Consider the following 24,634-nt stretch of genomic DNA (forward strand, 5'->3'; position numbering starts at 1 on the left):
TACTGTAGAGGGCAAGAGTGTAAGAGCTCAAAGGGAGGCCCAATAAGTCTGGTGAGGACTATGGTATAGCTCCCTGCTGGAGCAGGGGAACCCTGGTAGCGATGGCCCTTTTGAGGTTTTTCATGTAGGACTTAAAAACAGGTATGCGGAATAGGGAGGAATGTTCCCCTGTTTTGCATGTATGTACCTATGGTGGCTAAGTGTAGACTTATTCAAGTGTAGACAATGCCAGACTTATGGAGGTGAGGCAAGTAGCATGGGATATCCTGAAGTGCTTGTTTAAGTGGATCCAGGCGTTTGGAGATAAGTAATGAATAAATTGCATCCATTTTGCTAAATAGCAGGCTCATGTGGTAGGCTTTCAAGATTCTCAATGAATGCCCATGCATTCCTGTGGGAGTCGCAGGTATCCAACCTCGAGGACCTTATATGCTAAATCACTAGATTAAGTTGCCTGGGGCGCTATGCCTGATCTACTGTTGACTCCTATTAAGAAGGTCCAACCTGTTCAGGAGCTTCTAATGGGGGCTGACTGACATCGAGAAGTGCTGAGTGCCATGGCTGTCTGGCCCATGGGGAATCCAAGAACAAACGAATCTTAGAGGTTTGCTGCATCTTCTGAACCATATAGATAAGGAGATGGAGAGACAGACAAGTGTAGGCAAAGATCCCAGACCAGTTCATCCATGGTGGGGGTGTGAGTGCCTGGAGGTGAAGTTTGGGTATTTGTGTCCTTGGGAGTGGCAAACAGGTCTTTCTGACGAGTGCTCCAGCACTGAAAACATTGAAGGAGGAGGTGCAGGTATTGTTCCGATTTTTGGACTTATTGATGCGTCCTTCTGATCTGTTCCACGAGTATCACCCAATGTCTGTAGTAATACTTGGCTGTCATGTTGTCTTCCCTGATGAGAGCTACTTTGCCCTGAATGAATGGAAAAGTGGTGCACATGCTGGTGAGAGGCCCACACAAGTCTTGGACTAGGGTAAGGCCGAGACTGACTCACCAGCTGGCTGGATTGGCGTCTGTGGTAATGGTGACTTGCACAATAGGGTCTTAGAAAGACCTGCTCTGTAACAGATTGGTGCTGTTCCACCACTGCAGACTGTGATGTATGCTAGTCTTTACCAACACTAGATCCTCCACTTGAGACCAGTGGTCTGTGAATCACTGTTGCAGAAGGCGCATGTAAAGCATGGTTTGGAGTACTATGGTGATGCATGAGGCCATCATGCCCAACAGACACCCGAAAATATTTACTGTTCGTGACAGCAACCTAGAGAGTGGGAGCAGGACTGGGAACAAGTCCTCAACTCTGAACTCGATCAGGCTCACTTGTTCTGTCGAGTCGGTAGATGCTGAAAGAAAGGAACTGCTGTCAGAACACACAGGTGGCACCCTTAGAATGGCTCCAATGTCCTATCTGGAACCAACAGACCTGATGCAAAGCCCCATGACGCCACCTGTGGATGTGCAAGGGAATTGCTTGAAAGTTTCCAGATCCAGTCTGGTGTCTGGGAGAAAGTCACAAGGTAAGGAATTTGCATATAGAAGTCTCCATCAGAAAGACGTTTGGAGAGACATACGGCAATCAACTGCATTTATGTCACTTGCTTTGCCAGTGCTGGAAGCAGCAACATCCGTTCTTCAAAAGGGATCTGCTTTCCCTATTTGTGTGTCCTGTATTTTGCCAGAGATGGTTTCCGAGTGGATGGGGAATAGCATATTTGTCCACATTTGGAAAAAGGCCCAGTTCGAGAAATAGGCTCAGGAGTGCATGGGTTGATTTTACAACCAAATACGATTTCCCTTTTATCAGCCAATCATCCATATTAGGGAATACATTCAACCTGGTCACCGCAGGTAGGCCGCAGCCAAGGCCATGCACTTGATAAAGATCCTCAAAGCAGGCTTTAGCCTGAATCGTAGAACTCTGAACTACTGAGACAAAGGAATTTGTTGTGCTTTGGCTAGTTTCATATGTAGAAGTATGCATCTTGAAGATCAAAAAATACCAGAGGTTTTCCTTCTTAAAGCCATAGAACCACCCAATTCAGCATCTAAAAGGACTGCTTCTGAAATAACTTTCTCGGCTGTCTGAGAAGCAGAGTGGTGTGTCATCCTCCCAATTTTTTTTGCTAGCTGAGAGGAAACAGGAGTTAAATTCATTGTTGTATTGGGATTGATGGACTGGCTCTAAGGCCCCTTTCTTCAGCATGACGAAAAGTTCAGACAGTAAACAAAGACATTTATGCACCCTCTTTTTTGGTGGGCGCTGGAAATCATACACATATCTCTGCACTGTGTGGCCAGTTTTGAGGCCTTGCACAGGGGTCTCCCACATATAGATGGCAATTCAATAGCGGAGGCCAGTCCCCTTAGTGGTCTTACCTTGATAGCAGCAACAATTTAGCACCTTTTTAAAATATTCCAGAATCAGATGAATCCTCTCCTGGAACAGCAATAGAAGTCTTTTCTAGCCACTTTAAGAGTAGTCCTTTTCTGCCATTTACCTTCTTGACAGATAATGTCCTAAAGGTATTGCAGTTTTTTGCCTTGTGCCCAGGGTACAGGCAACATATGCAAATCTTCTGGGAATCATCCAAGTAAAGCCATTTCAGCCTCCAGGAATTGAAGGGACTAGAGAGAGCATTCTTGAGAGAATAAGCTATTTGATCAAGACATTCAGTCTTTACTGCGTCAATGAAATTCAGAGTAAGACAAGGAAATTCAAAGTAAGTCAAGGAAATTCCATGAAAGTGTGGAAAAATATCAACATCTGAAGAGAAGATTGAATAGAGGGTTGAAGAACTCCCCTCTAGATACCATGCAGCAGAAATTTAAATCTGAATACAGGTGGCTTATTGACGCAGTTGAGTGCACAGAGTGCTTCTTTCTTACTGGCTGCTGTTTCACTTTATGAATTTGAGTCTTTCCTAAACATACATTAAGATGCAATGATCAGACCTACCTATAACTTCTCTTTAATTGTGCTTTTTTGAATAAATATTGGCAGTCTGTTTTGAGAATTTCCTACATACCTCTTCATTATGCCAACCCCCACTGCTTACAGATCTTACAGTTGTAAGACTGTAAGATTGCAATGCAATAGCACAAGCAAGATTTACCCAATGAAGCTTTGGGTGACACCAAACTAAGTTAATTTCAGAATACTGTTGCTCTTCAGTCAACAAGAAAACATTCATCTATCAAATCCAGACTCTGTATTACTAATTCATTCTTGGTATCCCTTATTTACAGCAAGTGATGAAAACGCTTGCTGCCAGGTACCAGAATGTCCCTGCTCAAAACAACAATTTTGTGTGTGTATCCAAGTTCTGAAGGTAAGTTATGATTTCAGCTTATAGTAATTCTGTTGTAAAGTGCTCTACACTGGCCCCTTAATTACTATGACATCAGGCGGAATGCTGGGGTGCCTACAGTAACATAGGGAGGCAGCTCAAAGGAGGGCTTGACTTTTACTGGAGGAAGACGTTTACTTGTGGAGAATTCTTAACATTAGTGACGAGTGGCTGCATCCACCACTGACCAGAACCTGGCAAGTGGTTTTTCAACGCTTGAGGACTCATTGAAGATAAGGCTATTGAGATTATTAGGAACAAGTATCAGGAAGGACTTAAGTCCACATGGTTGGACCCTCCCACCTCATAACAAGTATTTAGGTATGTTTTCCCTATGTAGTCGAGCAAAAGTATTAAACTCAACTTACTAAATTATCTGGGGCACCCTCCACACACTGTGGCAGTTGTCAGCACATTGATGACAACAGCGCAAGGGTTCTTAGAATTTGGATTGCAGTTGCTGTCATCGGAGCGAGTACCCTGTTTCTATGCTCACGACCTAAGTTGCATAATCATGTGGTCACGATAACGTACTCGACAGACTAACCTGTGACCGGGGGAGCTCCAATCAGCTTTAACATTGCAAACTCGGAAGATGCTGATGCACGTCACTGAATTTTCTAGCGATTGCCACTATAGTCTCCAAAGCACTACCCTGGCGCAAGTAACAGACATCTTCTTACATATTGGGCATTTTGTGATACATTCCTCAAATCGCAATTTTGTTAAGTGGAAGCTGATGACAAAGGGGACATTTTAAACAAGCTTTTCACAAATCCAATTAGAAGCCGCTAACATAATGTTATTCCAATTGTACCTTACCACACTAAGGACACTCAATTGTATGATTTCCTTTCATACGGTAACAACTCACGAAGGAAAAAAAATAAACAATATGGTTACTGTATAGCACAGCCATTAAATGCTGTGGGAACAATATATAAGCCTGAAGATAGTCATGGAAGCTTCATGATGAATTACAGAGGAAGATTATTGTTGTTTTAGCTCTTTTCATTGATTTATTATTTTGATATATTGTTGTAGCAAATTTTTCTAGATTATTTTTTAGTTAACTTACAGGTTTTCTCCAGCCATGGCAGCTGCCAGCATGCGCCAACCACTGCAATTTCTGGCTGAACTTAGTGAACCTTAGAATTACGCTTATTTGACTCTTATATGATTACTATTAGGGGAGAGAAGATTTCCCCTCCTAGGAAACAAGAAATATTACTCCATAACCTAGGCACTGAAGGGCATAACATTTACGAAAGGTTAGATCCCTCAACTAACTGCAATGGAGAAGAGGAACCCATAGACCTTTATGAGATGTGGTTACTGGTGTAAGACAAACACTTTGGACCTTGCATAAATGTGTTTATGGAGAAGCACAAAGTTTTATGAGGGGCCAAAGGTGAAAGGGTGAGAAAGTATGTGGCTTCATTAAAAACTCTTGCTCAGACCAGTGAGTTTACCGACTTCACTGATTCCTTCATTAGGGATCAGTTGGTGTGCAGCACTAATGATCCAAGGGTGCAAGAAAAAATGTTAGCCACCAATCAATCTTTAAAAGATGGATGTATTTTACGATTTTAGGCTGAATCTGGATCTGAAAGTAAATTACCCAAAGACTTTTGTTATGACTTGTGGCCCACGCAACACTAAGTCTAAACTATTTTCTATGGGAGGGCACACTCTTAATAAGGTCAAAGAATTTTGTTATCTAGGCATGTACATGAGTTCTTCTTTGTCCTGGAAGACACACATTAATTTTAAGCTCCAACAGTTGATAAGGAACAATGAAGCAATTTTTCGCTTTTCAAATAAACTAGGTCACAGACCCCCTGCTCAGTTGAAAACTCTTTATAATTCCAAATGCACTGCATCAGTCCTTTATGGGGCAGGCGTATGGGGCTATAATAAAATACCGTCTCTTCAGAGTGTAGAAAATAAATTCCTGCGCAGATTATTGTTGGTTCCAAAATGCACCGCAAACATAATCTGCCATGAAGAACTGGGTCAGTGCTTTTTGGAGGACAGGGTCTTTATGGCTCCCCTACTGCTGTGGATCAAATGTTGGTCAAATCCTATGGCCAGTTTGGTCCAAGACTGTATCACTGATTGTCTTCAATTGGAATACTCAAATAGGATTCCCTGGCTTATGTTTCTGCAAAACTCCTTTGAGAACCTAGGGCTTAGATATATGTTTGATGATCCCCATCTATTAACCACAAACTCTAGGTCTGTTTTGAAGTCTACCTATTCCAAGCACATATCAGAGCTGAGATTTTATAGTTCCCTGAAATTGAAATCTTTTGATTCTTATTCTCGGATTGTGACTGTTCCATGCCTTGAACCCTATTTGTCTTGGTTTTCAAGTTTTAAAATAATTTCCTTTTTAACACTTTTTAGACTTAATCTAATTCATTTTAAGGTAGCTTTCCCTGAACCATGTTTCTGGAAAAAGGATTTACCGCTTTGTCCCTGTGACTCCAAATCAACCCAGAGCACTTTGCATTTTTTTCTTTTTTGCCCTTTATATGCTGCACCTAGAGGGGCCTTTATTTTACCCACGTTACGTCTTTTTAGACCTATTCATTATAAGGAAGCCCTGCTATACCTTCAGAGGTTGCCTAATATCCAAATTTGTCACCATGTATTAGACTTTGTCACAGCTTCTTTACGCATTAGGAAAAGGCCTATTCCTTTTTAAATATTTTATGTACGTATAGTATATCCTTTTAACGCCAACATTTGTACTTTTCTGACTTTGTGATTTTTAATCATGTCTAGTATATTTATCTATGTATGTCAAGGGGTTTCAGTTTGGATGTTCATCTGGTGCTTCCAGTAATGGTTTTTAAGTTTTATTTTACTATTTATAGATTGGGAAATGTGTCTTGGTTTGTACTTTTATGCAATTGCCGAATAAAGTTATTTGACTGACTGACAATCTTTAAAAGATGCTATAGACATTGCAGAGGGCATGGAACATACAACATGTTGGGTTAAGGAGATGTGCAATACTTCATCCCCCAGTGTGTTCAAGGTAACTGATGCTGGAGTAAGAACATAGAAGGGGAGGAGAGTCTGACACAGAATGTGATGGTGGAGCAACCAAAGGTGAATTATGATGGGCTAAATAACACTAAAACTAAGTGTTACAAATGTGGCAGCCCAAATCAGCTTTCTAATTATCCGAACTGTTATGCTCATAATAAAAACTGTAGGAACTGCAGAAAAATGGGTCACTTTGCAGTAGTTGGTCAAAATTCCAAAGTGGGAGGTTTTGTTATGTCTCATGAGGTGAACCAGCATGCAATCCTGAATGTAAGGAATGCAAGGTTAAGCAAGTTGGTGGTGTGTTGTCATGCCCAAGTGCAACATTGAAACTGGAGGAAAAAGTGTGCAGGGTCCCCTTTTCCACTGACTGGGGATAAGAATTGGGATCAAATATTTGGAGGGGAGAACATTACCTTGTTGCTGCCTGATATAAGTGCCAAGGGATAAGGAGTCAAAAGATTGACTTATTTGGTTACACAGTTATGAATATCAAGTTCAAGTGATGAGAGGCAGTTGATAAGGTTTATGTAGCTAAACAAGGGGACAACCTTTTGGGATGGTGTCAAAGGGCTCTTGGCATAACCTTAAATTCCATTTCTCCACATCGGGTGCTTTTGGTATCACTGTCAAAAAACTTCAGGAAGTATTTCGAGACGAACTAGGCTTGATGAAAGGATTTGAGCACAAAATTGTGTTGAAAGCTAGTGCCAAACCAGGGGTGCACAAAATCAGAAGAGTACACCATTTCATGTTGAAACCCTTCCAAGTGGAGAAACAGAAGTTGTTGCATATAGGTGTAATTGAGTAAACTGAAGCTTCCGAGTGGTTGGCTCCTATAGTTCTGGCCCCAAAAGACAATGACACCAAATTAGGATGTGCATCAACCTTAGGGGTCTTAACCCGTGTATTTGGGTTGATCGCCAACCATTACCCAACATCAATGAAACCTTGGCTATGTTAGAAGGGGCAAACTTGTTTAGTGTCATGGACCACTCAGCTGCTTATCATCAAGTTTTACTTCCCACGGATTCCAGGGCACTCACCTCTTCTGTTACACCTCTGGGTGCCTTCAGGTTTGAGAGAATTCCATTAGGACTAGCCTCAGCCGCTGCTGGTTTCAAAAGGTTAATGAAGGAAGTACCTTAGGGGGTTGGCTCTCATGTTTTTTCAGGATGACATCATGGTTTATGGAAAAAATAGAGTTACCCACGATATCACATTGAAGGAAGTGCTGACCAGGTTTTGAGACAGTGGACTCACCCTGAAGAGAGAGAATTGTAAGTTTGGGGTGGGTACAGTTTCCCATTAAAAACACAATTTTTAGTTATGGTATCAGCCTCAAGTTACAACTGGTCAATTCCATTCAATCAGCACCAACGCCTTGTGATAAGGCCCAGGTCATTTGTAGGACTTGCGGAATACTATTCAAAGTTTATGCCACACTTTACAAGTCTTTTGCAAAAGTCAAGAGTAATATAGCCAAAAGGCCAACCGTAGGACATTTTGATGTGAAGAGGAAAACCATCCTCACCACTGATGCCAATGTGAAGGGACTGGGCGTGGTTGTCTTTCAGGTAGTTGATGGGGAAGAAGTCTTGCAGTCAGTCAAAGGGGCCGAAGAATGCTATTCCGCTATCGACCAGGAGGCAATAGGTTGCATGTGGGCTATGAATAATTTCAGATTCTGTTTGTGGTGCCTATCCTTTGCAGTAAGGACTGATCATAGGCCCCTGGTCTAAATGTTTGTGTGTAGACATGTACAAAATACAACTTCACAGATTACAAGAAGGGGTGAGAGCATTCTGGAGTTTAATTTCCATGTGGAATATCTACCTGGTGCCGAGAAAGTGCCTGCAGACTGTTTGTCCAGGTTACCTCTTGATAACAGTGGCACTTCAGATGTGAAATCTTCTGTGATGTGGCTGAACGACTAAGCTATACATAACCCAGAGTGGAAAGTAAAGACTGATAAGGACTAGATGCGGAAGAGAGTGTTGGGCTGGTTGAAGGCTGGCCTTGTCTGAGTTTTGTCTGAGGGTGCAAAAGCAATATGGAATGTGAGGAATGAGTTGAGCATAGTTGGAAGAACTTTATTGTGGTGAGCAATTGGTCTCTGAAACAGGACTATTTGATAAAATTGTCAATTTGGCCAATGAAGAACACTTTGTGAGGAATTTCACTAAAGCTAGGGAGAGAGTGTTATTGGTGGTCTGGCTTACACAAGCACGTGGAAGGAGTGGTGAGAGACTGTAGTGTGCTGGAAATGATAAGTCCAGGTCTCCTAGCACATCCTCCTTGTCTCCTGTGAAGGTGCAAAATAAGCCTTGGTGCAAACTGGGTTTGGATCTGATTGGGCCATTTGAACTGCTATCAACTAGTGAGAGGTGTGTTTTGGTGTTAGTAGACTACACCTCCAGATGGGTTACAGCCTGTTTCCCAAGTTCAGTTACCAAAAAAAATGTATTGGGAGTTTTAGGACATGTGTTTGCATGTGAAGGGGTCCCCAAAAATATTGTGATAGATAATGGCATCCAGTTTGTCTCCCAAGAGATGAAAGATTTTCTTAGTGATTTGTCCATTGTTTATTTCTGTACTGCCCTCTATGCACCCCAGGCGAATGGTTTAGTAGAAAGGATGACCCAGATAGTGAGGGCAAGAGTTCAGACTGCTTTGGACAACAAGGGTTTGCTTAAAGTGGTTCTCCGAGAAAAGCTTTGGGCAAACTGCAATGCACCTAACAGTATAACTGTGATTTCCGCAGTCCAGTCTCTCAAGGGGGGAGTGGCTGGTTCTAAGCTAAATCCCATGTGGCTAAACATAAGAGGAGAAGAGAGGTATGTGCTTTCTGATAAGGTAAAGAGTCATCAGGAGAAATACAAGAGATGTTTTGACGACAAACATTGTGCACATCGAAGCAAATGGAAGGTGGGTGAGTTGTATATATTTAAATTCCAGGTTCGATTTAAAAAGGGGAATCCAGATATATGGGGCCTGAAGAAATTGAAGAGGTCAAAAGGAACATGGTTGTTTTGAGTGGTGTTGAAGTGTGGAGCATGTCGCGATTGTCAAAATACAATACTGATACCAGAGGTGGTGACAGATAGAAAGTTTGGGGAGGAAAGGGTTGGAATCTGAGAGTGGACATAGCTCACGGAAAAGCTTATGATCAAGGGTGAAACTATCTCACTTTAACGATTATGTTTTGACATAGTGACCTACTTTAACTTGTTTTGATGTAGCCACACCATTTCTAAGTAGTGTGGTGGACTTCTCAGTCAACATAGGAGTTTGTATTAATTGGTGCTATTTTCTGTTGCTTTCCATGAACATTTTAGAACAATTTGTGCATATTCATATAGCTTGCTATTTCTCTTAACTTTTGTTTTTGATCTTTTGTTTTCTTGTAATTTGTTGAGCACTATTGTATATCCATGCACCTATTAATCTCTTATATTTCCTCAACCTGTACCTTACTGTTCCCCTTAAGGGTTGTTTTTTCTTCATTTTTCAAGGGCACCCTTCTATTTTCTCTGATTCATTATTTGTTCAATCTATAAGAGGAAGCTGAGTTGTAAAGTGTTCAATACTGGCCCCATAATTACTATGACATCAGGTGGAATGTTGGGGTGCCCGTAGCAGCTGAGGGAGGCAGTTGATAGGAGGTCTTGACCTGGTGTGTATGTTATATTGCTGTCATCTTGGTAGATGCAACAAAGACTTGAAACCGTTCGCTTGTGGAAGAGTTCTTAAATTCAGTTCTGGATTTATATGTTGTTTTCATCTGTTTGATGCCTCAAACCCCAGGCACTCCCCAGTCTCTATGTGCGAGACAGAAGACTAAGAATTTACAGAGAAAATAAACATTTGACCATCAAAATGATCACATTTTCTATTTAACAAAAAAAAAAGAAACTAAGGATAAGGAATAGCTGTAAAAGACGCTGGCTGTATCAACCCTATGCAGTAACAATTTTGACATATTGTATAAGATGCTAAATGTAAAATTAAAAAAGCAGAAGACACACATCCTTTACAATCATTTATACAGGCTTCCTAAAACCTGCGCTTCTCCCCACCTTGATATGTTCCAACCAATGAGTTGATTCCAGGCTGGATAACCAATGGGATTCTTCTACATTAGGATAAACAATATCTTTTAGTTTTTTTAACGATTCTCTCATAACATGAATATTGTGTATGTCCAAAAAACAAAGTTCTGCATTGGGATACGCATCATCGCTCTCATATCCTCCACCAGTTGCCTGAAAATAAACAAAGAAACCCAAAAATTTACTTTGGAAACAAGTATCTATAGTTTTAAAAATTTTACATTCACATGCATTTCTCTGTGATTATTTACCATCAATCCTCTTTACTGATCATCACAACAACTGCTAAGCACCGAAGAGACTGTATTCTGTACAAACACAAATACCCTGTCCTGTTACAATGTGAAAGGGAAAGGAGTTTGAACCAATTGGCCTATTTCAGACATGCATTTACAGCTGTCAGACACAGAGCTGCATTTAAGTAATATGTCTATGGATCACACCAGAAGGGTGGTAGCAGATGCTCAGATAAATTCATTCTGCCCAAAAGCCATACAAATACCCTCACATTGTATCACATTTCATGACATCACACATAAATCAGGAAGCAGGCAGAGCAAAACAGAACATACCTCCCTAGCACTGAAAAAAAGCAAAGAAAACTAACAACCAAACCAAATGTTAAATTAATAAATTACACAAAGAGATGGGTTCAGCATGCTGAAAGCTGTAAGCATGTTAACATTCCATTCATTACAACAAGACAAAAAGAGGTTGTCTGAAATAGTGGATGCCCTACTTACTGATTTTTTCAAAACACATTCACCAACCTCAGCTCAGGCATGGCTTCATTTATATAGGAAGGTTGTAGAAAGTATGAGACCGCTCAACTCCTCTCAAGGAGGTTTTAATGGAGAGCTGAATGTAGTTAAGGTGCTTCTTGTAGCCACTACAGTGAAATGGAGAAAATGTTGTGCACCCAGAAAATTGACTGGACGCAATATCGAAAAAAATATCATGTAAACATGCCTACATTTTCAATACCTAATTCCAGATATATATGTACTGATGCAGTACATATATATTTATGGTACACAGAAGTGGAGCTAGGAATAATACATCTATAATCCCTATATGCACTTACCTTTAGTATTTTGCCCCTCAATATTCTGCCCTCAATATTCTTGTACCACAATATTCAATAGTACAGTCTGAAGAAATCTTTTGTGGAATCAGAATACGTAAATTTCCTTTACATGCAGTTTAGATGTGACACTGAAAAAGTCTATTGTAATGTGAAAGCTGAAGCAACAAGCAATCATTCCTGGGAAGTGTGAAATATTTTATAACAAAAGTGTTTACGGACAGAGTACCTGTGGAGTCCCCTTATAGCTCATAGACTGCCATTACCACATAAGATTTATTTGCACCTAAAGTCTCCTTGATAAAGGAAGGCATCATGCAGTATAGGGTTGGGGAATTAGATTGGGGTGATGGAGGTACATACTCCTTAAGTCTCTATGCTAATTACTGTAGGCTTGAGTAACTCAAAACAAGATCAGGGGTATTTATAAAGCAATGAAGCCAATACATTGTCCCACTGATCCTGCTCACTCAACCCTTCCTAAGAAGATAATCTCAATAGTGGCATTGATCATCACAGAGATTTAGAACTGCCATATTGAGTCTTACGGTTCACTCTAGGGTCACGAGTCCTGTTTCAGGCCTCACTGGAGCACAGCGACTAGTAGATGTTTGGGACAGAATGCTTGAGATGGCGTATAAGGGTGCAGAAGAACCTTTCGAGCCTCAATGTTGACTTTGATACTATTAACTGTGTGGCCTTTCTAAACACTCAAAAATAGTTTACCATGGTTTCCCACTAACTTTCTGGATGCAAAACAGTTGGCACCCACTCAACACAAGCAAACTATAATTTCAGCTTTAGGGATCCAAGGACAAATGTGAGTGGTATTCACAAGGCATGGAAGATTGAAAATGCACACAGAGAATTACACCCCTCAAGGTTAAACCTCTGTGGAGCTGTGCTAGACAGCCACCATCTCTTGGAAGAATAAGTAACCACTTACATAAGACCTGTAAGTACTATATGCATGTCCTGGCAAAACATTGGCCCACTTCTATGAGAAATAAACTGTTTTATGAGCCTCTCAAAGGGTAATCTGAATGTCAGTTGTATCCTTGTTTTCCCAAAAGTAATGAGGCCGCCTCTGCCATCTGGTTGACTATTCTTCGGATGGTCCCATGTGTTCAGCTGCCACAATTATCCCCTCATCTCACACTGCCCTCCCCTAGACAGCAGTAGGGAATATTGGTCACAGATCCATCTAGCCATAAACCCTATGGTTTCTACCTGGAATTAATCAGTAACAGAAAGGAAAAATCTACTGTAGACGATGTATTAGAGGATTACCACGTGTTTGCAGTGTGCGCCTGCCAACATACATCTCTCAGGCCCTGTGCAATAGTAAATGTGACGAGTCCTATGAGTCATTGCAACGCGTAGGCTTGATCCTGATTGATATCTAAGATGTCAATAAAGTTGCCCCTATTATGAGCATATGTTCTGAGGCACCTAACTTTCCCATAATCCTTGCTACAAAGAGCATATACACAAACCACTGATCTTGGCAAACCCCTGATTTCCAGCAACTACTGCGCAGTGGCCATCAGGTCAATCTATTTCCTAAACACAACGGGGGTGTGGGTGTGTGTATGGAGTGTATGTGTAGGGTGTATGTGTGTGGTGTGGGGTGTATGTGTGTGGCGTGGGGTGTATGTGTGTGGTGTGCGTGTGTTTGTTTGTTCCCAAGAGAATTCCTTTGTGAAACCCACGATAATAAGAGCTATCTTGTCGTCTGTACAAACTATCATCAGTTGCCCAGGACAAAGAGTCTTCTTTGCCCAAGATGGGTTTACCTCTAGTAAGAAGGTGAGCAATGCCCTGCTTCATCTGGTCTTGGAGACCATTTATATTCCAAGAAAAAGTAATATGGGACAACCCAGTGGCCCAATCTTCCTAAGCCATAATCAGCCCAATGCATACACCTGAAAACAAATTATCTCCTCTGAGAATGACAAGTGCCATAAAATAAAGCAACACAGTTTAAAGACTTTATCAACAAATTCTACCACTTCCAAAATGCACTGTAAACTCTGCCCCCCACACACACAATTACAGTAGGCCTAAGAATGCTTATCACCCAAATGTACAAAGTGCCTCTTACCCTAAAATCCTAACATGGATAGACATACCTATTTATACCTTTAAAGCTCTTCGTGTGCAAGAGCAACAAAAAACAATTCTTAAAGGGGAACATGTTGAGGTTAAACTTCTCAAGTCACTTGTGTGGGAAAGGGCCCCTTTTGGCATGGTTACCCCCCACGTTTTGCCTGATGTTGAGGCTAACATGACTGAGTGTGTGCTGGGATCCTGCTAACCAGTCCCCAGCACTAGTGCTCTTTCCCTAAACTGTACCATTGCTCCCACAATTGGCACACCCTGGCTCACAGCTAAGTCTCTTGTAAAAGGTACTAACGGTACCAAGGGCCAGGAAGGGTCCCTAAGGGCTTCAGCATGTATTATGCCACCCTACAGGACCCCTCACCAAACACATGCACACTGCCATTGCAGCTTGTGTTTGCTGATGGGGAGAAAAAGGTAAACTCAACATGGCATCCCTCTCTGGGTGCCATGCCTACAAACCACTGCCTGTGGCATAGGTAAGTCACCCATCTTGCAGGCCTTACAGCCCTAAAGCAGGGTGCACTATACCACAGGTGAGGGCACAGCTGTATGAGCAATATGCCCCTACAGTGTCTAAGTTAATTCTTAGACATTGTATGTGCAGTGTGGTCATATTAAGTACATGGCCTGGGAGTTCGTCATTACGAACTCCACAGCTACATGATGGCTTCACTGAAGACTGGGACGATTAGTATCAAACTTTCCAGCTCAAAAATCCCACACTGATGCCAGTGTTGGATGTATCGAGAAATGCAAAGAGGGCATCTTAGAGATGCCCTCTGTATTTCACCTAACCCTTCAGTGTAAGGCTGACTAGTCTGTGCCAGCCTGCCACTACTAGACAAGGTTCTGACACCCCCTGGGGTGAGAGCCTTTGTGCTCTCTAGGGACAGGAACAAAGCCTGCTCTGGGTGGAAGTGCTTCACACCTCCCAGCTGCAGGAGCTGCAACACTTGGTGGCCAGCCTCAAAGGCTCAAGCCTCCTGTTGCACTGCCCCAGGGCACTCAAACTAGTGGACATGCCCACTCCCAGGAAAAGCTCCACTTTTGGCAGCAGGTCTGGCGGGAAAATTAGGAAAATCAAGGAGGAGTGACCACTGCAGCTAGGACCACTCCTAGGATGTCCAGAGCTAGGGAGTAGGCACAGGAAGGCTGTAGCCACTGGCTACTGCCCTCTGTAACACCCCTAGATCTAGTATTTAGGGTCACTCCTGAAAATTGCCCTTCCGATGAAGGAGAAAGTAGAAAGGAGAAGAAAGGAGGAGGAGGAGGAGAAGGAGAAAGGAGAAGAAAGGAGCAGGAGAAAGGAGAAGGAAGGAGAAAGAAAGGAGGAGGAGGAGAAGGAGAAAAGAAAATAAAGGAGGAAAAAGAGGAAGGAGAAAGGAGAAGAAAGGAGCAGGAGAAGGAGAAGAAAGGAGGAGGAGAAAGGAGAAAAGAAAGGAGTATGAAGAAGGAGAAATGAGAAGAAAGGAGGAGAAAGAAGGAGAAGAAAGGAGAAGGAGAAAGGAGAAGAAAGGAGGAAAAAAGGAGGAGGAGAAGAAAGGAGATTCAGTTGCAGCTACACGTATTCTGTACCCGTCTTTGCACATTTGTGCAAAATGCCCTTTGCGGCCACACTTTCTACAATCCTGGCTTAACGCAAATCACCATTTGGCTTCACTGGTGTGAGATGAGCTACCACACCTAGAGCACACTAAGTTTTGCAGGTTTGACCTCTTTTACAACCTGTTTACTGATAGGACCACCATATTTAGGAGTGGTACCTTTTTTCGATATAAGTGCTACATCGCCTTCTCTTGAGATATTGTCTTTTTTGCTGATCTCTTTCATATGGAGCACCGACTCCTCAACTATTTTGGCTATTGTTATTGCATCCTTGAGGGATGAATTCTTTGCCGCCCATAACCACTCCTGAGCTATGACAATGCACGATAAGCTGGTCATGAATCAGCTCATCCATCATTGGACCAAACCTGCACTTCACTGAAAGTTCACATAAACTTGAAATAAAGTCGTCTAGTGACTCTCCTTCTCTCTGGGGTCTGGTATAAAACTTATATCGTAATATAACAATATTCTCTTCCTTAGAAAACCTCTTCTCCATGCATGGCTTTGCTTCTTCAAATTCATCCTGTAAAGGTTGTCCATCATCATCCCCAATTTCAGGTACTTATTTGAATATATGATGTGCTTCCTTGCCAATAGTACTTAATAATAATGCTTTTTTCCTTTGGGGTGAAAAGTTTTGCCCATCCAATTCTATCAAATAATTCTCAAAAATATCTATCCACTCCTCCCACTGAATGGCTGGTTGACCATGTTCATCCAAAAAGGTAGGAGGTAAATTTATGGAGGAAGCCATTACAGTTCTCTAAATGAAACTAATAATAGTTGTAACAGTGTTGTAAACACTTTCATACACCTTTTCTGAAGCAGCTTCAAAGTCCTATTTTAGTTTTCACAACACACAGAAAACTACACTCCTATCGGCCTTTCCTCTAAAATAAAGGTTGCGTGGGAAGTGCCAATCCAGTCTGAAATGGGGAAGCAAGAGAATCTGCACGAGCTTGGCATACGCGCAGCTACCAGCTTGGACACACGCGCAGCTACCGCGTTGCCATGACACTGTAGGTAAACAACTATAGAAACTAAGCAACGTTGGCAATGCATGCACTTGAAGTATCGATCGGGAAAGATATCACCTCTCTCATCCGTAACAAGCCAAATTGCGACTGGCGTTGCTCCTTCTGCTGCCTCCGATGTGCCTCTTCCACCGAGCTCTGATCACGCAGGTCCGGTTCGGTAGTTAACTTCTACCACGGAGCGCGTTTTGTCCTACATGCAACAGCGTCATGATGTGACAGGTACAGCGCCCTGGCTCATCGACAAAATGGAGTAATGACGCTGACGAGGGAAATGGTCATTTTTGAGAAGCTGAATGTAGATTTATTGTCATAGGACAAACGCGGCTCCTCCTGAAGCCCAGTTACATTGCAACTGCCTTGGAAAAACCGCAAGGTCATAAACACACATTCCAAAAGAACGTTTCTGCATTGAAACTTAAAGCAACATCGCATAGTACATTATAACACAGCGCCTTTAACAGCTATTAAATGTGAAACTGACTGCAAAGGCCATGGATGGATAAGTTACTTACCTGTAAATCCTAGTTCTCTATTCGTATCCTCATCAAAGTCATAAACATTGAATATTCCCACCCCCGTGCGGGGACCCCAGAGCATAGGTAAAAACACACATGTATAAGTATGAAATATATATGAAAAATTTACATTTTTGGTAGAAAGTTTCCATACAAGAATCATGTATACATTTGCATAATAGAAAATGCAGTCTATGTTGATAAACAGGCTAAAAATGCTTTATTTCTATTTTTTTTTTTTTTTTTTTTTTAAACATTAACACTCTCCATTAGAAATAAAAAACTTTCTGAAGCCCAATTGGAAGACACAGACAATAGAAGCAACACCTCTGAAAAGAGAAAACACTACATTGAAAATAACAGAGCATTATTAGCCAATAGGCTGCATGCAGGTTAATACAGCAGAACCAACAAATTTGGCACCGTGCCTTTAAAACCCTGAGCACCTCCAGTATCCTACCATGCCTCAGGGGTGAAGGTGAGGTGACAGTTGGTTCACAGTTAGGTCAGTACTTTTTTTTTTACCTTGACACAACTCTATAGATTAGATAGAGGGTCTCTACTGCACTTCTAGAAGACTCGCATCCGGGGAGGTGGGTGGGTTGTTTATGACTGTGATGAGGATACCCCTGGAAGAGAACTAGGATTTACAGGTAAGTAACTTATCCTTCTCTTCCAGGGGATCCTCATCAATAGTCATAAACATTGAATAGATTAGCAAGACCATCCTTTACCTCTGCGTACTATATAATAGAAGTGCAGAAAAAAACATACTATGCAAATACATTTCTCAGAAAAGCTTGACCAACTTGTGTGTCTGCTTTGGCATCCGAATCTAAACAGTAATGCCTAGTAAACGTATGTACAGATCTCCATGTAGCGGCCTTACAGATCTCAGAACGTTGTTAAGGCGGGCAGCAGTAGCTGCTTTTCCTCTTGTTGAATGAGCCTTAGGCCTAGCCGATAACTGTTTGTTAGCCAATTGACATGCAGTTACAATACATGAGACTATCCATCTGGAAATAAATAGTTTTGAGGCAGCATCACCTGTCCTCATGTGTCCATAGTTTACAAACAGGTGGTCAGATCGTCTAATCAATTTGGTCTTATCCAGGTAAACTTTTAGCACTCTCTTAAGATCCAGGGAGTGCAAAGCTTTCTCCGCCGGACTATCCGGATTGGGGAAAAACGTTGGGAGCGATATAGTCTGATTAATGTGAAAATCCGACACCACCATCGGTAAGTTCTCAGGACAACTCTATTATCATGGAAAACCGTGTACGGTTCTCTGGAGAACAAAGCCTGGATCTCACTGACCCTCCTAGCCGAAGTAATGGCTACGAGAAAAGCGGTCTTCCACATAAGGTGTTGCAAGGAAGCTTTGTGGATAGGTTCAAAAGGAGGGGCCATGAGTTTAGACAACACTATGTTCAATTCCCATGGAGATGAGGGTCTTCGAATGGGTGGAAAAACTTTCTTCAAGCCTTCTAAGAAATCCTTAACTACTGGCATGGTAAAGAAGGATTTCTGAGAGGGCGATTTACGATAAGCTGTAATGGCAGATAAATGTACCTTAATAGAGGAAAACTGTAGACCTGATTTCGCCAGATGGAGCAGGTAAGACAATATGACCTCCTCCTGAGCCAGAATAGGATTATGACCCTGCTGTCGACAGCACAAGTAGAATCTCTTCCACTTAAACGCGTAGGAGCGTTGCGTGGAAGGCCTTCTGGACTCCTTCAAAATTTTCTTACATTCCTTTGATGCCCATACTGCAGGAATTCAGGACCCATGCCGTCAAGCTCGGAGAGGGAAGGTTGGGGTGAAGAATCTTGCCTCCTAGCCTGCAAAGGAGATCCAGTCAGCAAGGCAGCCTCCTGTGCGGCTGCTCTGACAACTGGAGAAGATCTGTGTACCAGAATTGTCGAGGCCATTGTGGGGCTATGAGTATCATCCTTGTGTTGGACCTGTAGAGTTTGTTGATCTCCGCTGGTATCAGGGAGATCGGTGGAATAGCGTAGAGAAATATCCCTGACCAGTCTATCAACAGGGCATTCCCTCAAGTCCCTGGACGGTAGAACCTGGACGCAAAGTCTGGGCATTTTTTGTTTACTTCGTCTGCAAACGGATCTAACTGAGGCTGAGCCTACTGAAGGAAGATGTCTTCTACGACTTCGTTGTGAAGAACCCAGTCGTGAGCATCCGCTAGGGTCCTTCTTAGGAAATCTGCCTCTACGTTTTGTTGCCCTGGGAGATGGATCGCTGTAAGAGACATTCCTCTCGCTATCAGCCAGTGCCAAATGGTTTGAGATTCCCGAGACAGGGGACGGGATCTCGTACCCCCTTGTTTGTTTAGATAGTACATTGTCCTTGTATTGTCCGTCTGTACCAGCAGAGAATTTCCCTGAATCCATGGTGCAAATGATTTGAGAGCCAGGTGAACCGCTCTGCGCTCCAGCAGGTTGATGTGCTAAGTCTTCTCCTTGCTGGGCCACAAGCCTTGAGCCTGAAGGTAACCTAGGTGCGCCCCCCAGAAGTGTAGCGATGCATTCGTTACCAGAGTGTCGGAAGGAATTGATTGGTGAAACGGAACCCCTACTGACAGGTGATGTCTGTGCGTCCACCATTGCAATGACTGCTGTACTCCGATAGGAAGAAGTATCCTGTCATCCCATTGGCCTGTGTGCTGATTCCACTGCTCTTCTAGATTCTCTTGAAGAGGTCTCATATGCAGTCTGGCATTCGGGACAATGAAAATGCAAGAGTCCATGGAGCCCAACAGAGATGTCACCTGACTGACCGTAGGTGCGGGGGAACCAAGAAGATTGCGACACTTCCTCATTATTGATGATAGTCGTTCCTCCGAAGGATACACTTTTTCTAGCTTTGTATTCAGTATCGCCCCCAGGTAGTGGAGGGTTTGAGTTGGGATGAGAGTGGACTTTTGGAAGATGACTTGCAGACCTAGAGAGCGGAAAGTACTGAGGACCAGGCTTAGAGGTTTTTTCGCCTGTTCTGGGCAGGAGGCTTTCAGTAGCCAATCGTCCAGGTATGGATAAAAAGATCTTCTGCTTCCTTAAGCGTGCCGCTACCGTTGCTACACACTTGTAGAATGTGCGAGGGGCAGATTTGAGGCCGAAAGGTAGCACCCTGAACTGATAGTGTTGAGAGGCTATCACAAACCGAAGGAACTTTCGATGTTTGGGTACAATCGGAATGTGAAAGTACGCATCCTGCAGATCTATGGAGCACATCCAGTCTCCTCGATGTAGCTGAGGGAAAATCTGATGAAGAGCCAGCATTCTGAATTTTTGCTTCTGGATGAACTTGTTGCGCAGCCTCAAGTCTAGAATAGGTCTGAAGACTCCTTCTCGACCGTTTTTTGCTACTAGAAAGTATCGGGAATATACTCTTGTTCCCCTTTGAGCGGCTGGCACCTTTTCTATCGCTCTTTTTTCTAACAGGATGCGAACTTCTTTGCGTAGTAAGTCTATGTGAGCAGACTTTGATCCGTTTGGTGGTAAATGAGGTGGAGGGTGTCGGAAAAGAAGAGAGTATCCATTCTCTACAATGCACAGTACCCATTTGTCTCTTGTTATGCCATGCCATTTGTGAGCAAACTCTGTGATACTTCCCCCAACCGGAGTGGTGGACAGAATTAAGGGAAGTGAACCCTCATTGCTTGCCGAGGGTTTTGGGGGTAGACTGCTGAGGTGTGCTTGATCCTCGATCTCTTGCGGCCTTGCAAGACTGAAAGAGAGGATGCCCTTGTTTCTGCTGGGGTCTCTGGGACCAATGAGGGGTTTGAACCCTCTGTTGGAACGGGCGCCTGTCGTAAGGTCTATACCTCCTTCCAAAATCTTTCCGTCTTTCTAGACCGACTGCCCTCATCGTGTCGACTTCTGCCTTCATATGTGCCATCTCCTCATCAGTGTGGGCACCAAATAACGAGTTCCCGTTAAAAGGAAGGTTCATGATATGATATTTCGCCTCTTGCTTCAACCCTGTGAGCCTCAGTCAGGAAGACCTTCTTGCACAAACCCCATGCGCGTATCCATGGGCTGCCAAGTCTGCGCCGTCTGCAGCCGCGCTGATGATTTGATTGGCCACCAAACTCCCCTCTTGAAGGATCTCTTGGAAATCCTGCCTGTCCTCCCTAGGCAATTTTTCCGCAAATCTGTTTAGAGAATCCCAGAGGGATCGATCATATCTGCCCAGGAGTGCTGAGGCAATGGAGACCATCACTGACACCGACATGCCACACATATTTCTACCCAGAGAGTCCAGATGTTTGCTCTCCTTATCTGGTGGTACAGTTGACGATGACCCCACCAAATGCGTCTTGCGGGCTGTGGCTAAAATGACTGAGTCTGGTGGTGGATCAGCCCTGAGAAATAAAGGATCCTGATCTGGGGCCTTGTACTTCTTCAGGATCCTAGCAGGAGCTGAACGCAGGCTTGCTGGTGTCAGAAAAGTCTTCATGGTTGGCTGGAGGAGACCAAGCACCAGTGGTAACAACTTTCTGGAAGCTGTTCTGTGCTGCAAGGTTTCGAATATCACTGATGAGGAAGTTGATGGCTCCGGAACATCAATGTTAAGCTTCTGAGCTCCTCTGAGCAGCTCCTCATTGAAGGTTGTTATATCATCCACTGGGGAAACTCTAGCCGGTGGAGAGTCTGTCAGAGTCGGGGAGTAACCTCTTATGGAAGACCTCGACGATGTGGACCACAAAGGGGTCCTCCGCTGATGGCGCGACCTTGACCTAGACCTTCTTAGGGAGCGTGACCTGCCCAGAGATCTTGTGGGAGTGCGTCGAGGCCTAGGGTTAGACTGGCGAGACGTAGAGCGAGCCCGCTCTGTATGCGCCGTTGGCGAAGGTGTTCTCGGTAGTGACACTGACGGTGAGTTCATGCATGAGTACTGAGAGTCTGGAGAAGCCGGTGTCTTGTTAAGGCTCTCCAACCACCTAGGCAATAGATTTATGGGCGAGATTTGCCCTGGCGATGAGGCCCTTGACCGTCCGGACGATCCACTCCTTATAGAGACCAGTGGACTTGGTGGAGTGAGATTCTTGTCGGCCAGTGGTTGTGCCGCTAACTGCGGCTGATGCTCCCCTTATTGAGAGACAGGTGGCAGTTGCCCAGACTGGTGGTGTACTGACGTCGAAGGAGGCCTGTGTACCGCCGAATGTGCCATAGGCTGCTCAGGTCTCGACGTTGAGCGCCTTGACGGCGACAAACTGTCCTTCCCATGTGTACGACTCGACGTCGTATGCTTCGCCGTCGAGTGATGGGCTGCTGACGGCGAATGTCTCCGCTCCGCACAATGCGGCAACCTCGACCTTGACGTCGTCTTACTTGCCGTCGAGGTTGAAATGCCTTCGACGGCGTACGAGCACTCCTGTGCTGGCTCGACGTCAATCGGTGGGTTGCCTTCGATGGAGATCTATCCAGATGAGGGAGATGAGCTTCGACGCCGTATCGTTCGACGACGTTCGAGTCGTCGTCGGGGAGCAAGCAGGTATTTTCTTACCTGCTGACGTCGATCTAGCCTGTCGCTCATGAGTGGCTTGTAGAAGGTCTGGGAAGAGAAGAGGATGATGTTATCTGCCTCTCACGAAGTCCATGAAGTTGAATCTTTTCTCTGTCCTTCAAAGTCCTCTTAGACATGTTTTTACAATGTCTGCAGGTGTCAGGGCAGTGGCTCTGAGGCAAACACACAATGCAGACAGAGTGTGGATCCGACTGGGCCTTCTTCTTCCCACAGGAAGGGCACTTCACAAAAAGAGAAGGCATTTTCCAGACAGGAAAAGGTCCCTTCACTCAGAAAATAAATAAGTGAAGACGTCGAGCCAAGGTGGAAAAAACAAGGTTTTAGAATATTTTTCTGTGAAAAAACTAAAAAAAAAATGAGCTCAATGCTCCAGGATCCTCTCAGAAGATGCCGGAAAAAAGAACTGACCTAACTGTGAACCAACTGTCACCTCACCTTCACCCCTGAGGCATGGTGGGATACTGGAAGTGCTCAGGGTCTTAAAGGCACGGTGCCAAATTTGTTGGTTCTGCTGTATTAACTTGCATGCAGCCTATTGGCTAATAATGCTCTGTTATTTTCAATGTAGTTTTTTCTCTTTTCAGAGATGTTGCTTCCATTGTCTGTGTCTTCCAATTGGGCTTCAGAAAGTTTATTTCTAATGGAGAGTGTTAATGTTAAAAAAAAAGAAAAGAAAAAAAAAAAAACTCCATAGAAATAAAGCATTTTTAGCCTGTTTATCAACATAGACTGCATTTTCTATTATGCACAGCTATACACGATTCTTGTATGCAAACTATCTACCAAAAATGTTAACTTTTCATATATATTTCATACTTATACATGTGTGTTTTTACATATGCTCCCGGGTCCCCGCACGGGGGTGGGAATATTCAATGTTTATGACTATTGATGAGGATCCCCTGGAAGAGAATCAGTGATTACTGACAAGGATCTGGGGGTTGGGGTCAAAGGAGCTCATTAGCAGTCGCAGTGACAATGTCAATGCAGCTATTACCATCCGGATAATGTATACTTAAATTATCTACATACCAGTCGCACTTACCTTGCAGATTTGAGGAAGCTGTGGGTGGTTATGTGCACTATTTACTTTTAAACATATATGGATTTTGTTACCGCTGATAGAGGGCAGACAGAGAGCATAGGTCTGGCGATTTACCTTCTCCTTCCTATTAGAAAACCTGGTGGGTGAGATTAACCCCCCTCCCCTCTGTTTTGTTTGCTGAGGAACAGGGAAATAAGCAGCTTGACAGCATGAGTGGGCCAGTGACAGATGGCTTTCATAAGTGGAATGGCGTTAAGGAGTTGGAAAGAAATATCGGTAGGAAGGAAATCCAATGCCAGGGGCAGCCAGAAAGGGCGTGGGGAAGAGCAAGGAGATTAGCCAGGGTGCTTCAGAGGCTCCCATGAGTCTATCCCTTCTGGCCCCACTTTTCAGCCTATTACCAGACAGTGGTACAATGGCCCCGATGTAGCTGTGTTCTTCTCTCATCCCACATGAGTCACCCACTACCCGCATACAGCCTGCCTTCCCCTTAGTGTGAAATGCTTTACCTCGGGCGGGCTTGGGATACTCCCACTAGCCAATCTGAGACTAGAGCCCATTAACAACATCTAGCCAATGACAAGGCTTCACATTTTTTCCACAGTGGTAGGATTGCTCTCTGAATTTCTCATTGGCTGTGAGCACCAGAGTGCCACCGCTGCTTGTACTTAACGTAATTTCACACGTACGTGTCCTTCAGACAAAAAGAGACATATCGACATGTCCCAGACAGAAAGAAACCTGTACTGGGCATCGGGAAATAGGAATTACACAACCCTGAGCATGTGTCACTGTAACTATGTGCACTCTGCATCAACAGTAGAGAAGTTTCTTTCAAATGGTGGCTAGTGGACAGATGTTGCAGGTTTTTGGAATAATGCTCTTAACACTTCTTGCCAACGCTGCAGGGCTAGTATGTCCACAAAGAAATATTTTGTAATGGTGTGGTTAACACATAGTCTTGCACAGGTCTGCTATTGCAATGCTACCTAGGAATACCATGAAGGTCCTCTTATTATATGAAGAGTGCACCCTGGGAGGTGTAGTGAGTACACATTTAGCTTTGGCAGAGCATGTTTGGATGCATTTGACAATAGCGTGACCTTAGTGGGATTTTGCAGAAGCTACAAAGCGCTGGT

General features: G+C 43.5%; 1 protein-coding gene across 1 annotated transcript in view; it reads right to left on the reverse strand.

The window, feature by feature from the left end:
- Window positions 1-24,634, reverse strand: part of MTM1 (myotubularin 1) — a 411,360-nt gene that overhangs the window by 135,989 nt on the left and 250,737 nt on the right. The window contains exon 10 of the mRNA XM_069212406.1: window positions 10,497-10,682. Within this exon, the coding sequence (XP_069068507.1) occupies window positions 10,497-10,682 (186 nt within the window). The remainder of the gene's footprint in view (window positions 1-10,496; window positions 10,683-24,634) is intronic.

The sequence above is a fragment of the Pleurodeles waltl genome, chromosome 2_1, assembly GCF_031143425.1.
Source record: "Pleurodeles waltl isolate 20211129_DDA chromosome 2_1, aPleWal1.hap1.20221129, whole genome shotgun sequence".
NCBI lineage: Eukaryota > Metazoa > Chordata > Amphibia > Caudata > Salamandridae > Pleurodeles > Pleurodeles waltl.